Source organism: Nothoprocta perdicaria, unplaced genomic scaffold (genome assembly GCF_003342845.1).
Source record: "Nothoprocta perdicaria isolate Ctin4 unplaced genomic scaffold, notPer1 scaffold_69, whole genome shotgun sequence".
Taxonomy (NCBI): Eukaryota; Metazoa; Chordata; class Aves; order Tinamiformes; family Tinamidae; genus Nothoprocta; species Nothoprocta perdicaria.
In genome coordinates, this window is record NW_020455965.1 from 992,200 (window position 1) to 1,009,720 (window position 17,521).

The 17,521-nt window shown below is 37.7% G+C and overlaps 1 protein-coding gene across 1 annotated transcript in view; it reads left to right on the top strand.

Moving 5' to 3' along the window:
* The first annotated feature begins 2,306 nt into the window (after window positions 1–2,306).
* BEGAIN (brain enriched guanylate kinase associated) overlaps window positions 2,307–17,521 on the top strand; it is a 72,081-nt gene continuing 56,866 nt past the window's right edge. Inside the window, exons 1-3 of the mRNA XM_026050434.1 lie at window positions 2,307–2,329; window positions 2,805–2,894; window positions 16,380–16,541. Of these exons, the coding sequence (XP_025906219.1) occupies window positions 2,307–2,329; window positions 2,805–2,894; window positions 16,380–16,541 (275 nt within the window). The remainder of the gene's footprint in view (window positions 2,330–2,804; window positions 2,895–16,379; window positions 16,542–17,521) is intronic.

A 17,521-nucleotide genomic window follows, 5' to 3' on the forward strand; every position in this document is an offset into this window, starting at 1 on the left:
ATATAGTATTACCTTTACATAGATTTTTTTTAATAGTTGTATTGATTAAACAGCATTTTCCATCTTGTTTCCCTTAAAATTTACAACTGCTTTAAAGGAAAACTCATATATGTTTTGATAATTTCTAATTTGCCAATGAGATAGCAATAACCACGCAAATTGTGAAAGCTGACTAATTTTTATATTTGTATATCAGGCAAATAAACAAATCTTAGACTCACTAATTATTTTTCAACCTTGCACATGAGAATTTGCTTAGGCTGACTACCACTGACACTGTTTATCTGAGGATATAATTAAATCTCCTTGGAGAACTTTTGTATACCAAGACCCGTAATGTTTAGAGCATAGAGCTTTTCTCTGTATTAACTCACTTATGGAGCAATTACACAGGATTTACTACCAAAAGGATGTCACTGAGCAAACAACTAATGCAGAATTCATATCTTTCACCTCTTTATCAGAACATCTCGCCGCCTTAAAATGTTTTTGGCAAGGTTGTCTATAAGAAAGCTATTTGCTATATATCAGTAGGAGGTATGGGATAGGCTAGACTAACCTTCATGGAAGAGAGCTGGTAAGGAATCTAAAGCCAGCAGAGATTTCTCTCTGCTCAAATGATTTATTTGCTCCAAGAACCATACCTCAATTATATTTGTGGGCATGTGAAGCCCACAATGTTTAAATAAAGAAATGTTTAAATTTCATCTATTTCAAAATCATGAGAATTCATTCAAAATGAATGTTGGTATTTCTTTAGAAAGCTACTAGAGGGGGTTTATCTGTGGACCAGAGAGAACAATGCAAAAACTCATTGTACTGAACAGAATCACAGAATCACAGAATCACAGAATCACAGAATATTTAAGGTTGGAAGGGACCTCTAGAGATCATCTAGTCCAACCTTCCTGCTCAAGCAGGCGCACCCAGAGCATGTGACACAGGGTGGCATCCAGGCGGGGTCCAGTCTCCAGTCTCCATTGATTTTAGAGAAACTTTTGGCTAAATTCTTTGATTTTATTCAAAATCAAGATTTCAAAGAGAAATCACTTTTATCACTTTTCAATTTTGTACCTGAAAAAACATGTAGATACTAAATGCATTGCCAGAATGAGACTACTTCCAAATCAGTACCCTTATAGTGGACTATTGTACTGTCACCACTAGCTGAGAATGAAAGTACAGAGTGAAGTACCACAGCATTGGTATCTATTAAATAAATATGCCTCATATGGATTATGAGGCTTACACTTTGAGGTTTACAACATCAAGAGACACCTAAACCAAAATAGTACTGACAGCTCACTAAAGAGCCAACTACAGATTTCAGATTTGCCCTCACCTCCACTTTGATTTTCAAGTTAATATTGCTGTAAATTAATGCGATGAGAGGACCTAAACCTCAGGCAATATCTTATTTTAATGTCTTCCTTGAGTGTCTTCACACATTTAATTCATATTTGTCATGGAAGAAGTTAAAACGTGAAATCAGTCCTAACTACTTGAAAGGGCTCTTCATTATTCAGTGAACAACACAGTGGTGCAACAACAATGATGTGATAGAATTCACATGATGCTTTCCCTCAGAGTTCCTTAAAGAACATCATCTAGCTGTCTGTAGTTCTTGACATGAAGTTGTTCCCAGGGCTAACTTACAGCAATGCCAGGAGAATCAACAATGTTTTCCTTTTCTATAAATGCTGAGATTCTCTGCTGCTCTGTGTAGTACAATTGCCCCTAAAATAGGTCACTATTCAAAGACATGTTCACATAAATATCGTGAAGGTCACTACTTCACAGTATCCACCAGTAATCAATGGTGAATACTGAAAAGTAGAATTTTCTGATGTAAAACAATCACCAACCATATGGGGAAAAAAATTGATTAATAAATATGAATGTATTTGAGTGAAGAAAAAAATAAAGATCTTTTATTGTATTTATCCTTCTGGGTATATTATGCTGCATTTCAGATATTGCAAATGAATGCTACAGCATTGTTTGGGTTATTCTCTGCGGGCAAATCCTGTAGTCCTTACTCATATTTTACTCAGGAAAAACTACCTTTGCCTTGAGTGAGAATTTGCTTGAATAAGGACTGAAGAGAGTTTGGAATCTTATGAGTCTTGCTTGATGTTAATGTTGGGCAACAGTTCTCATTGCTAATTTGCCTGTCTTGTTGGCCTTTCTCTTGGGCTCTGGATCTGCTTTGGCTGTGTGTTATTCACGGCTTATATTGCTTGTTCAGATTGCTTCACTTTGTGCTTTTCATTTCCAACAAATATTTTGCAGCTATTGTTCTGCTGATGGTAGATGTGCATGGAACCTGGTATGTGGAACTTGAACCTCAGCCCAGATTTAATTAAAAGTGTTAAACATGTTCACACTATGGTTCTCAGAAGGAATTTTGCTGGCCCTCTTCGGATGAAGTATAAATTCATTTGATCTGATGCTTTTATGGTGCAAAAAAATACAAGAGCTTGATTTGCAAATCTTTAAAGCAAATGCTTCTCCAGTAAAATCAGTGGAGTAGCACCTATTTGCTGCCATGATATGACCAATCCTAAATATCTATTCTGACCTGCAACAGATGTCATGCAAGAAAATTGCTAAATGTGTGCATTGGGACATCACCTGGTTTTGTAGATTTAATACTGCATTAAAGTAAGATATTCTGAATTTTCACAATTATAAATACCAAATTATGCCATAGGCAACTTATATGCAACAAATCTAGCTGGGTTACCACTTGGATGTCTTATAAGCCATACCTAGCCATGGTTTGTCCTCTATTCATGCTGCAGGGTACGAAATTCCTGGGTGCCAACCTGCCTATGGCAACCTAGAATTCTCCAGGGCAGGCTCGCAAAATCTTCACCTTCTCTCTGGGACAGGTAACTAATAAGTGATGTTTTGTGAAGTTATGCTTTCTTTCTAACTTTCTGATGTCTGTAAAAATGTTTCATTTCTTCACGTCAGTCTGCAGTCTCTCATCATTCAGTTGTGCTGCATTTTCTGAACTAGGGGAATGACAGCAGATCTGTTTATTATTGTACTCTAGATGCTTGCCTCAGACAAGCCTGTAATAATTATTATTAGCAGGTATAACAGCTGAAAGTTGTTTAAGAAACTGCAAAATCCACAGCTTCCTACTATTGGTTAATATTTCTTTCTGGTGGAATAGTTCTTAAAATTCAGATGCTTGAATTCCTTTGCTGATATGAGTTATTTGGGCAGCCTTTCTTAATTGCCATGGTTTGCATGCTCTTCAGTCTTTTTCCTTTATGAGGTTTTCATTAATCTTTGGTTTTCTAAAGTACGGTTTTATCACCATTACAGATACAGAGATGGTGAAAGGATGAAGGAACTATGACAGATTCCAGTTTATATTCCTATGCAGCACATAGTTTAACTTATGACTCATTTCTCCATATTTTGCTTAGATTTTCTTCTCCTTTTCCCATGAATTTGCTCTTTGTTCTTTGTTGCTTTGACATTATTACAAGTTGCAGGTATGTAGAAGAAATATTCACTAATCCTACAGTTTTCACTTCAATATGAAATATTGTAATACATTTCCTAGGAGGAAATTAATTAGAAAAAATAATGACAGAATAAGCTTTAGCGTGCCTTCTTTTAATTTTTTAAATTTCTATAAATAATGCTTGTAAATTTTTACCATAAGAACATTGCTACTATTGGAAAGACATTAATAAAATTCTTTCACTCTTTCTTGGCATGACATCTACTCTCTACAGAGTAAAAACACAACAGTTTTGGAGAAGTGATTTACATTCCTGTTTCACAGTCCCTTGGGCTCTGCACGTGCTTTCTATTTTTACCTGGGTTTAGATGAGGCAGGTATAAGAATAGCTTTGTTCTGCTGCATGTCCTTGTTAAAGCCAGGAGGTGACCAGTATAATATAAACAGTATAATATAAATACGACCCAAATATAAAGAGCACTTGTGTAACTTTTTATTTCAAAATGCAAAACGTATGCCCCTGATTTCAATTTGATGGAATATTTTGGATGTCTTTTAGAATCAGAAGTAATTTGCAGAGCCATATTGTAATTACTTAATTTGATCATATGTGGGGTTTTTAAAAGGATGCCTGTGAGGAAGTTCTGAATCTTGAAATGACATTTAGCAGCCTTTCAATGTGCACCTTTAAAAAAAATCTTACCATCCACTTATAGTCCTAATTTTCAAACGAAAACAAGCTTACTCTTATAGTGGAAAACACCACAGCTTATCTCCAAGTACTCCAAAACTCAGGATTTTAGAGCACAAACTCAGGATTTTAGATCGGGGGATTTAGCCATTTCAGAAACTAAATGAACTGAGATTGAAAGATGATTCTCATATTTTCCCCCACTTTTTTAAATGCTCAAAAGGGTCTTTTTATTATTATTACTATATTTTAGCGTTTCCTAGATGCTTACTTTTTTTCCTTCATGTTTGTTGAACTAAATCTTATCCTTAGTGGTTCAACATGCCTAGATTTTTAAAATACATATCTGGAGACTTGTTTTTGAATTATATTTGAAAAGCATCAGCTTGCTGAAGGAAGCAAGAACAGTGGTTCGTGAAAGACAGTGAATATGACACTGTCAGCATTTACAGAATGAAGGTAGGTCCTGTTTCAGCTTGGTACGCCTTAATCTTAAAAAAAATATACTAATCAGAAAACAACAAAAAGCTCAGTTAAAAAAAACAAGTCTCTGTTCACCAAGAATGTCAAAATGGTCCAATTAGAGGGCGAAAGTTTGTAGGCTGTGTTTAGGTAATTCATATCTCAAGGAGCAAGACGAAAGCCTGTGGAAAATGAAATGCTTTGCCACCCTGCATGGTTCTTCAGGGTGCTGTATCCTCAAGCTAAGTGCAAGCAGAGGGCTACTAGGTACTCTCTGAGGAAGCAAAATACACACTGCTTTTCACATTAGCACTAGCACCTCTTCAGATACCTGTCTGCTGCCTGGCTGGGCCACTGTGCATCTGCAGAGAGATCCCTCACTCCCTGGCTTATTCCAAATACTGCAGGAGAGCTAATGCCAGGGTGCTAGTGTATTGGAGGGAGTTTGATAGAAGAGAATCCTTTTCTTTCTCCTTTGCTCTGCATCCCCATAGACAACAAAACATAATCTTGTATAGGAAAGTCAGTTCAGGGGAGCAAGCAGGATAAAACAGGCTTGACTGGACTGGTAAATCTTGACATTAGCTTGAGAGGAAGGTTGTACAAAACGATGGCACACATGCTAAGCAGGGTTGAACTTGCTAGAGGTGAACTCATTTAGACTCTTGCAGAATGGGGATGTATCAGCTAAGAAGTCCTAAAATAGTGTGATAGAATGAATAAAACTAGGTAAGGCTCAAAATAACCTGCCAAAGATGACAGATGGCATTTTTTTTCCTCTTTTATTTCTTTTTTCCCCTGAAATATCAAGTTGATCAAAGAGCTGAGGATCATTTATTACTGCAGAAAAACTAAAAATACCCTGAAATATTCAGGCAAAATAAGTTCATTCAGATAAAAAAACAGTGGTTCTCATTCTTCCCATTCAACATATCGTACATGAGTCTGTGTGGAGTAATAAGTTCCCTCAAATCCAAATTACATAGCACTGCTAAGAATTTGGGTGTGCTAAGGCTAAGGTGTGTTATTTTATCAGCTCTTTTGTTTGTATCTATGAATCAGTGACCTATTCTACTGGCTATAAACCTTCCCAAAAGTCTGTACGTCTGTAGGTCTGAATGTTCATATCTGTGGCATGTTGCTTTAGTGTGTGATGTGTGAAATATGATTTAAAAAAAAAAAAACAGAAATTGCACCAATGTCTCTTGGAAATATCTGAAAGGTCAATGCTGTGCCTCATTCTGAGCAACAGCAGCATTATTTCCTGTACTATTTAGTAATAAAGTTTGGCAAGTGCTGAAATTTTTTTTAAAAAGAGGCACCTATGTATCCAAGTTGGGGAAATAACACAAGGTGTTTGTATGACTTCTGACACAAAAGAGGATTAGAATAGAACTGTGACCAGAAATAGCTAAAATGATAATTCAGTAATTCATTCATGACAGCAATATTCGTTGTTTATAAAGGAAAAAATGAACAAACAAACAAAAACTCAGTGACATCTGCAGTTCTTCCCCCCTTCAGAACCAAAATGAGTCCCCTGGGACATAGATTTCTAAGTGAGAGGAAAGAGAAAAAGACTTGGAAAAGAAAGAAATAATTAAGGTGAGAGCAGAGATGATAACCTCTGTCCGTCAGCTAAAGTCTGGAAACCTGGATAGGGTCCAAATTCCTTTCCTGGTACTAAAGTACATTTCTATACTACCCACTTTCCCTATTTTTCAACTTCAATCTTCTAAAAGAAATAGTAAGGTATTTTTCAGTTTGCTCCTGGGCAGTGGGTTTCACCCACTCTCCTTGCATGCTGTATTCCAAATAAACAACACCATGCAGAACAAACCACACTACTGTTTCAGCACAGCTTGATTCAGACAAGAATTGAGAAAGTAAACAAACTAAAGCCAAAGCAGGGGTAGTTTAATAACACAATTAAAATAGAACTTTATAGGCCTGTGAGCTGATGTGGCAAGCTATATTCAGTAATTTCCAGAGAGAGTGCTTACCCATGACTACAACCCAAAGCAATCTAGAAGATGGCCACTTAGAAGCCGTAAGGAGAGCTGGTGCAACCGAAGGATGCTTGCTGAATTGCCTGGAGAGCTCTCTCAGCCTTCAAAGTCATAAATTGAAGTCTATCTCTAATTTTGCTACCTCAATTTCTCAATGCCTAACTCTTTTTTTCCCCCTTCTTCTTTCTCATCATTGCTTAGCAGGCTGGATTCCCTGGTGAGATGCTTTGCAGACTGCTAGGACTCTGCCAAACATTAAAAAGCAGGCAATGTCTGTTCCACAGCTTCCAATCATTTTCTGTGTGAGACAGCCCCCCCAATAGCCTTTGTTACAGCAAGATAAAATATTTGTTACAGTCAGCCCTTTTTCCTGCTTTTCTTATCCTTTTGTATCTTGCAAATATATAACTTATCATTTTTTCCTGGCCAAACACTTTATGCCAACCTCTCAGCCTTTGAATGCAGGAAAATAAGGGCCTTTAGAGATGAGCCTGCTTCTAGAATCACCTCAAAAGCAGAGTCAGGGGAACGGTGTGAAGATCCAGTCTCTCCTTTTCCAGGGGCATCTGTAGCATCCTGGGAATGATCAGTATGGCTCCTTTGATGCCATCTCAGACAAATGCTGGCTGGTTTGCCACATCAGCTCCACTCTCCCCCAGGTTCACTAGCTGACTCTTCTCACAGGTTCTCCAGAGCATTTGGACAGGGAATGGACAGCAATGTAGATTAGGGAAGGAACATAACTAATATCCTTCATGAGTATACAGACATACCCTTGAGAATGAGTCGGGAAACATGTATTTCTGCTTGAATTGCATGCTTTTTTTTTTCCTTCTCAAACATCTTTTTTTTCCACCTATTCATCCCTTCATTTTCCTGCAACACAAGAAAAAAAAAAAAAAAAAAAAGAGTGGGGACAGTCTTTGCTCAGACTCCCTTAGGACTAGTTAATGGTATGCATTTAAGTCTAAGAAGAGTCTTCCACAGTGAGCTGAAGTCAGTCAGTCCTCACAGACTTTAAGGAGAGTCTAATGGAGGAGAGAGATTGCAAGAAGACAGAGAGTATAACAATTTCAGCTGCTTGCACTGTTTCACACTACCTGAGTCACCTTTGAATTTAGGTAGAAGTTTCTTTGCACTGCCTTCATTTCTCACATACAGCCAGGCTGGCTTCACACAGGTTTTTAACCTCAAAAGATGTCCTAGAAGCAAAACTGGTGATCCTGTTAGTAGGAAATGGAAGTGCCTTTTGAAGATTCCAGATCCAAATCAAGTCAACAGAAAAGTTAAATCAGTCCTCAGAGATGTGACTCAGCTCCTCAGTCTCTATGCAGCCGTGTACCTAGCATAGTGCTGGGCTCACCAGCACAGCTGCCTATGATACACAGTGCATATCCTGATTTATAATTCTGAGTTCTTTCCTCTGGTGCTCTGCAGAATAAAATACTCCCTAGATGGAGGTCTGGATTCTCACTATTCATTTTCATTTGCCCTTTACAGTTTTCAGCACGCTGGGGAATCACAATTTCCTGGTGAGGAAACTTCATTTAAAATAATCAAAACACCTTCAGTGCCTATTTCTGAAAGCTGTAATTTTATTCATGGTGTTTCTATTCAATCCATTCAGAATCTTAGGTTATGGATAGTACTGTTAAATAAAGACCTTTTTTTATGTCTTTATTATGGGTATATTCAAACTTACTGTGTTCCACTGACAACAATGTCATTTGCTTAAAACAACTCAGTGTTGACAGCTGGTCCTCTAAGGGTTTTTTGCATGTCAATATGTAACTGAATGTTCATATCTTAATCACCTTATATTACAGTTAATATTGAATGCTGTTTTGGATAGATAGGTCTGTGAGCTCCATATACTTCTCATAAAAGGCATCCCTGCTGCAACCAAGGACTGTTAGATCGATAAAGACAAAATGTACTGCAGTTCTATTTTTAATTAAGAGGTGACTCTTTTCCACCTTTTATGAATAAAAAGTCTAGCAAAGTTTAGACACACTTACCATATAGTATCTCTTCCCTGCTCTGAGTTTTTAATTGAGTGAAATGTGCAACAATCAGGTGCTCACATCCTGAGTAAAGAAAAGCTGCTTTCCAAAATCCAGCAATATTTATGTTTCAAGGTAAATGCATCAGTTCCTCAAGCATCATAAATGGACTCTAATGCTTTGAATCTGTCTCAAAGCATCTAGGGCTTCAACTGCTAAGGAACTCGTTTTTACCTCCCTTCCAAATTATTCTTTTATGTTTCTGAAAAATCATCTGTCTTCCCTGGTCTCTATGCTGCCAGCATGCCTGAAACCTAAGTAAAGGACACTTTTACTTGTTTTATATGTCCATCAGTCATCTGGAAACCATCTGAGCTCCAGATTTGGATCACCCACACATTTGTTCTGAAGCATATGTACTGGCCTTCCCTCTCAGAACCCAAACCCAACTTCAGGTTGTTTATTTTGAAAATGAGTACTGGAAAGAAATTCAAATGGTTGCAAATAAACTTCAAAAGCTATGTGTGTGTGTAATATATATATATGTATACACCAAGGAAAGATAGGCATGTATCCTGACAGGCAAACTGTTCATTCTCTGAAGGATCATAATGGAGAAAGTCAGTGGATAGGCTGTAGCAAAAAACAAACACACAAACAACAACAACAAAAAGGCATTGGTGAAAATCTCAAAATACCCCCTCTTCCCTTCCCCCCCGCCAAAAAAAAAAAAAAAAAGTGAACTGAATGAAGTGAGTCTGCATGCATGTTAAAATCTCTCTTTTAGAACTTGGATATACATTTGCCTGGGAATTGTTTTTTTGGACCCAAATACAACAGCTGAATAAAGAAGACAAGAAGCACTCAGATATGCATACTGGCCTAGGTCTGAGAGTCAGGAAATTCTTCTGTTTCCCCAAATTAAATAAATTTCAAGTCCACAGTTGAATTCTTGATATGTCAGTATATCTAGATCTAGACTTGGTGGCTTGAGACCATCTCTTTAATCAGCTGGAGCAAGCACCAGGTTAGCCACAAAAACTACAGACAAGGATGACGCAGTTTTAGCAAAATTGTGACTCTGAGCATGTAACACATAATAAAAACTTGACTAACCCAGAAAACCAATTGCTGTTTCATTAAAGATCTTTCCGTTAATCTAGAAAATGCTCGTAAAAGACCTGTGCTTCATTTATTAGCAACTACAAACCTGAGAAACATTGCTGGAGGCACGACTTCAGCTCTCCTACTACTGCTCTTGTTCCTGGGGAGCAGCACAGGTGGGAAAAGCAATGTCCCAATTTGTCCTCTCCACCCCTGCTGACTACCAGCATCTCCCTACTGCTGGACTCAATCCAACGCTCAAAAACTAAAGCAGGGCCGTGGGTGTTTGCAGTCCCTGAACTGCACAAGCCCCCCATTCCCTGAGGTTTGCAGAAGCCTCAGGCTTCCTGGCCTCCGGCTCTCTCAGTGCCCACCTCGCACACCACACCAGAGCACCTGCTTTTCATCAGCCCTCTAAATCCCCATGTCAAGGCCAGAGTCATAAGTGGTCCTGTAGCCCTTTCCAGAGTCCCCATCCCTCCTGTTTTACCTATTTCTTCACAGGCTTTTTCATCTGCAAGTGCATATGCTGAGCTGACCTGTTCTGTCTGCTCTCTAGATAAAAACCCATAAGAAGAAAAAAATGCAGCTTTTTAAATATTTTCCAGAATCTATTTTTTTAAATTTCCATCAGTCCTCCCATATTCCCTATCCTATGAAGCCCTTTTTTAAGGATATGACACATCACAGGTACTAAGTAGATCAGATAATTGCTTTAAAGCATTTAGCGGCTCTATTTTGCAGGCCTCCACACAGCCTAAGCAGACAAGAAAGGGAATGCTGTTACCTCATCTTATACATGGCACATTGAGTCAGGAAGAGGGGGAGTTATCTGACGAGACGTAGTTATCTGTGTCTAAGCTCCTTGACTAAATTCTCTTTGTAATTAATGGAGAGAAACGGGTACTTCCAGATTTGCGTCACCTCATCTAAAAGTAGGCTTTGAAAATAGGTCAAATTAGTCTCATCTTGATAATGCCTGTTTTTCATTACATACTAGAAACAGGAGCCACACTGACCAGCTAGAACTGACAATTGCACGTGGTCAGATCAGTCCCACTCTAAGTCACTTGTCCAGAATAACACAAGGCAAAGCCAGGAACGAGATTTCGAGCCACAAACACCAGTCCAGGTTAATTCCTGCTTACACATTTGCTCTCCAGATGAGATATCTACCCACCAGACACAACCATGTGGGTATAGGGTTTTAAAGCTACATTAAAACCTCTGTTTCACCAGCAAGAGATAAGAACATTCAATGAGGGTTGTTAGACACTCCCATATCCTCGTTTTGTATTCCTTTCACTGCTCATTTCCTTTCTTACACTGTTAATCATGTTCTGTTTTGCTTAGTCCTAGAGCTATGTGAAGAAAAGCAATCAGTCCATTCAAGGGGAATTTCATCATCTCAAAAAAGGCCATTGCTCCATGCTGAAACAACAATGCAGAATAATTTGCAAAGGAAAGCCCTGGGCTGTCAGACAGATGTGGAAGTGTTGCCAAACACTTGGACCACGCACGTGTAGGTGTGTGGTTTCCAGGATATTCCATCTGTGGGCCTTCTGCATAGACACTGAGTCTCAGGGAGCTCTTCCTCTCTGTGGGCTTTCCCAGAGCTTCAAGGCCTAGAAATCCTCACCCATCCAGGCAGTTGAACTGCCACAGAACCACAGAAACGTAGAAAGGTTGAGGTTGGAAGGGACTTCTGGAGACCATCTAGTCCACCGCCCTGCACAAGCAGGAACACTTACAGCATGTTGCACAGGATCATGTCCAGGAGGGTTTTGAATATCTCCAGAGATGGAAACTCCATAACCTCTATTCCAGTGCTCTGTCACCCTCACAGTCAAGATTTTTTCCTTAAATTCAGGTGGAAATTCCTATGCTTCGCTAGCCAGCTTTCCTCCATCTTCAAGCCATCTGCCAGGCAGATGAGCTGGCAGGAGATCAGACAGGTAAAGTGAAAACCTGCTCATTTTCCCGCACACCTTCCTAAGAATAGAGCTGTCACCACATGGCATTTCAACTCCGGCTGAAATGCTCCAGAGGAAATATGTTCACCTGGAGCTTATCCAGACAGCTCTGCAGACTAATCCTGACTGATTCTTACAGGATGAGACATTGTCCATCTTCTCTGCGTGCATCAGCTGATGTACCTGACCTATGGCTGAGGCTATGAGCTGCAACAGCACGTAGCTTAAAGTACAGCTAGGGGAAAGATATAGGGAAAAAAAAAAAAAAAAAAAAAAGAAAAAAAAAGTTTTAAAAAGCTAGGATAGTAAATTAGTAACAGCACAAAAATACCGAGAATATTGGTTATATTGGAATATATGCTTTATTTTCTCAGTTTTCTGTCCTGGCTTGTACAGCCTTCTCATGTTCTTCCACTAACATAGACTGCTTTTCACTAAATGTAGAATCTGAGTAGTGCTACCTCACAACTGATAATACCTTCCCTAAACAGTTTCTAAATTGCTACAAGCATCAGCTCCTACAAACAGATTCAATAGTAAAGATTGGGGTCTCTTTGTAAGGGCATTACCAAAGAGAACAGGGTTTCAAAATCCCTGTCAGGGAGCAATTCTGAATCGAAACCTGGCAATTACTGGCAGTGTTACAATGTTTATGGGCACAAGTTTTCGTGCCAATGTATGTTTTTTATAGTTTTTTTGTTTGTTCTTTTTTTAAGGTTGTAAACAGAGCTAACTGATGAAAAAAATATTTTGGAAAGTCTTAAAACTCTAAAGTGGCCTCCCTTGAGAGAATTCTTTCAGCACTTTAAATATTTAAAATTGTACTTACCGTCCTCATTTTTAGTGAAATACTTTAATGAAACAAAATGGATAATGACTTGCAAACCACGGGTTGTCACAGGAGCAGGTCTTTGGAGATCATTAGAAGAAACAGAGAACCACTCGTGCAAAAGGGCCTTCTCTACAGGATTCTGGAACCTATCCTGTAATTCCTCACTCGCTCCAGCTGTCTGAGTTCCACGAAGTCTATGTAATATAGGATTTGCCTTTTCTAAGACATAACATTACCAGATTTCCACAGAATATTTTCTAACTGCAATTATATCTTATCCTTTCTCCCAGTTGTGGTTTCTCTAGGAAGCTGTTTTCTTGTTTTTCAGCTATACAGTGAATATATATAACAAACAACCATGAGGGCAAATTAGCCATAAAAGATAAATTAAGGGGTAAAATATGTTGGTTTACTAACATTAAAAAAATTGCATGTGACAAGCTGAAACAAAATGCAGCTAGTTTGTGGAACTTATAGTCTTGGGTAAAAATAAAATGCAAAATTGTTAACTTGAAGAGTCTATATTTTAACATTGTATTTTTTAACTTCTTTTCAACTCTGTCCAAATTACCATTAACAACTTTACAGTGGTACACAGCAAAAAATGAAATAGTCATTATGTAAAGCCTGGACTTCTAGAAGAAAAAAAAAAGTATAAGACAAAATATAAGAGAGAGAATTCAGGAACTGCATTTTATGATGCATAACCATACCTGCTGGAAGGTAGCAGTGAGGGAAGTTTCTCAGAGAAGGAAAAATCTATTTCACGAGCAACTCAAGAAAAAGTTCATGAAATAACTTAGATTTGTATAAAATAAAATTTAGGCCTCTGACTCTCCTGTTAGAGGCACAGAAGAGACGACCCATTGTGTCTTCTCAGGTGTTTGTTTCTATATACCTGGAGGCAACATAAGACCAGTAATGTACTTGGACAATGCTCAAACCATTCCCAGATCTACACTGTAGATAACCCTGGCACCCTGCAGCCAGTGTTATACCCCTGATACCCATTCTGTGCTTTTGGCTTCAGACTCAGGATTTTCTTTTTCTCTTTGTGCCAATAGACAGACTATCATGAGTTTCACTGTGTCACTGCTTTAAATTAATCAAAAATTCCTTGACTCAAAAAAGAAATAAGCAAATGTTTAAGTGCTTTCCCCAGTTGGGCCTTTTTTTTCCAGACAAATGGCTATAAATTTCCTGACCTGTTCCTGCTGTCCAAATTTTTGTGAGAACATGATTTCTCTGTTTCTAGAAATTTTAGCTTTCTGTCTAGTAGCTTGTGTTTTAATAAAGATTTATTGTTATACACCTGCCACCCCATTGTAATTAAAATCAATAATTCATTTTAAGAGCAGCCAGCCAGTTTCAGATCTACAAGAGGAATCAATGCACACAGTGAGAAGAGTTCTGCTAGGTTTGGAAAGTTTTTTTTTTAATTTTCTAAAAATGAACATTTCAGGCTGCCATCCTGGTTTTCTATCTTAGGCAGCACTGAGCAGAAATAATGTTCTCTCACAATATGGGAAGCCAACTTTTTCAGAATTATGGTTTATTGAATGGAAATAATTTTGATCTTTGAAGTTACCTAAATTATACCTTATTCACTTTTTTTTTTTTTTTGATTTTTTTTTAATGAAGTTACAGCAATGATTTACTAACCAATGCATTACTGGAAAATAAAGATAGCTATATATCTCAGTCAGTATAGTTCATTACAATGTGCCTTATTTTACTGAGATTAACAATCCCAGCCTGAAAGCAAAGAATTCAAGAATACAAACATTTCACAGTGAACTTCAAGGGGACAAAATATTAAGTTTATCCTTTAACATTTTGCTGAACCAGGACCCTAGCAGAACACTGGACTTTTTTTGTGCAGATCCTAAAGGTTAGATTTCTAGAATGGCAGAAGATTCAAATTCAATCCTTCTTCACTATAAATAGTTTTGAAACCCAGCTTAACTTCCCTTTCATAGGAAAAAATCCATATTGCCCGACTATAGAAAGGAAAACTGACCACTCTTCTCTGCTAAGTCGGACACATAAATAGCAAGAGCAGGGGGTCAGAAGCAGAGCAAGGGCAAGGCAGTATGACGTGACATGTAGACCTGAGCAACCAGGGTTCAGGTGCTCATTTTCCTATATAATGTTTTAGTTCCATTCATCCAGTGAAATATAAAAATGAAATGATTGTATTACCTGGAGTTGCATTTAATCTCTGAATTAGATTATATTATTTTAAGAGAATATAAGTGGTAATCTAAGTATAACTGGAAGCATGCAATATGTGTAACTGAAACAGAGCACTGTGTTGGCAAAACATTAGACCGTTTTCTAGATCTAAGCTGCATGGATCAAGTAAGCAGCAATTGTAAAGCTTTTCCATAACTTCCTGAAGCTCCTATCACACTCTGTAGAAGAGAAGGCAGGCACACAAGCCAGCTCAGATAAGTATTTCTTGAGGAACAGCATCTTGTTCCCAACTCCCTTGTTTAATTATAGATCCAAAACATTATTATTCTACTGATGTTGACAGCATGGCTGACAACTTCAAAGGGAATCAGAATTTGCCATTATATTCTGAAAGAGTATTTTTAGCATGTGTTTAAAAACAAGCAAGTGAATTCACAGTGCGCCATGTGGTAGCCCTTGTGTCTCTAGGTGATGGCAGACTCCGATTCTGCCGAGTCTCCGAGCTCCCAGCCAAAGCCAAGGGAACACCTCAATCCCAGCAGTGGCCGTGCCCAAGTCGTGCCTAGAGACACCAGCTCTGACCGGAGCCATGTCTTGCTGTGCACTCAGCAACATATAGAAAAAAGAAGAGGATGCAAGCTAAACAGACAAGGAGGAAAATCTCCATTGCATAGGTGGAGAACTGAAGTGACAGGAGGCTGATTCCCCTGAAGTCACAGAGTCGGTCCCTGGAATGCGGGGAATGAGTTCCTAGAATCCTCATTTCAAACACAGATGGAGAGTTTGGGAGCAGGTGGCAGCTTGCTCTCCAGAATAAACCTTTTGCATAGATTTGTTTTGCTTTATGATGTCTTATTTCTTAATTAGACACAAAGAAACAAAGTGAAAAATCTCCTCTCTGGCTCTGAATTTTGGCTCCTCTCAGGCTCCTCTTTGTCAAGAAAATAGTGTAACTGAAGCTAGCTTGCAAAGCAGGGTACAAGTCCTTTTATAAGTATTGTAGGAAATTAGACCTGTGTCTAGGAAGCCTTTGTTCCCAATAAGAAGCAAAATGGGAAAAGAGCCATAATTTGAGAACTAGAATAACAATAATAAATAATTATTAGAATTACCATTCTCTAGAGGAAATACTGAATGACAGCAACCCTAGAAAGCTTGATGGCTAGGGAACAGAGTGCAAATTTGACAAATAACACAAAATCTCCTTTCTCTAAAAATGTATATTATAACCTGGAGTACTGGCAAGGAAGCTTTTTGCACAGTTTATTTACAGTCATTGCTCTATAAATATCTTTGACTTCAGTCACAGTATTTTTAGGTAATTCTAAATGAAAGGTGCTATGTGAAGTGAAATTCTGAAGTGTATTTTGTTTTCACTGCAGATTCTTCCACAAAATATTCCATTATGGCTAATGAGATATTAGCAATGAATATGCTAAAAAGGACAGATGGGAAGACAGTCAACTGTCTAAATCAGAAAATTCGTAAAGTGCAGTAAACAAATTATTAAGTACATTTCTGTGGCTTGATGCCAGTCTATACTGCAGGGATTTGGTCAAGCAGTGGATCATGAAAAGCTTTTCTGGAACAGCTAAATTCTACAGCTGTGGTCTTTGTTTTTCTAGTACTTTGCAAGAACAGAAGGGGGAATTACGAAAGCGTCTATCATACACCACCCATAAACTGGAAATGCTTGAAACAGAATTTGATTCTACACGTCAGTATCTTGAAATAGAATTGAGACGTGCTCAGGAGGAACTTGAAAAAGTAACTGAAAAACTGAGAAGGTTAGTAACTACCTTTTTTGAAATAATCAGAATTATTAGGAACTTAAGTGACTGTGTTAAATACATGTATCCAAACAAAATACATGTGTATGTTCTCAAATATACTTTCATGTATTGCTTCTTGACAGTACAATATGTTTACACATTGAATATGTATTTCATTTATCTGAATATATATTACATATCCCATATAAATTCATTTACCTGTGATATGTAACATGTTTGTACTGAAAGAAAATACCCAGTTATATATATAGGTATATCTATATGACATTGTTTATAATATAAAGATCTATGTAGGGTACGTTATAGTGTATTATGCATGCACAGATTATAAACACATTGTGTATATTTATATATATATATGTATATATAAAAGTATTTAATGAGTTAGACTGTACACTCAGTTTTTACCCTTCATTGCTCTGACACAAGCATATAGAGTTCAGTCCTCCTTTTCTCAAAGCTGAGACTTTCTGTCCAATATATACAATATTATGGCATTTCATCTGATGCTGCAGCAGATCATTCAGTGTTTTGACCCAAGAAGAATGCAATCATACTGAAAAAATATTGTATAAAATTATTTAAGCTGTAGTACTGAGCTATGTACTTGCACTTGCAAATCACAAGCCCTGTTAATGAGCAGTTATAATAGCCATGTGCGCTTGAGTTATATGATACTTACTAAAATGGAGTGTAATCTAGCTTTAAATTTATCAGTGTTTCTTAACATTCCTTCTTTTCTTCATTTGCAAAACTTCAGAATCTATGGTAATCCATTTATTTAGGAATGTATTTGCATTTCTTGGGAGGAATTTCCTAAATTCATATGGATAATTAAACTCATATGGATAATTATATGGACAATTTGCTTCAATTCACAGAATGAGCCAAAACAAAATTAAAAAGGAATCATTCCAGGGCTATATCCAAATAAATTTTTTTTAGGTTTTCACAGAGGACAAAAAAACAAAAAA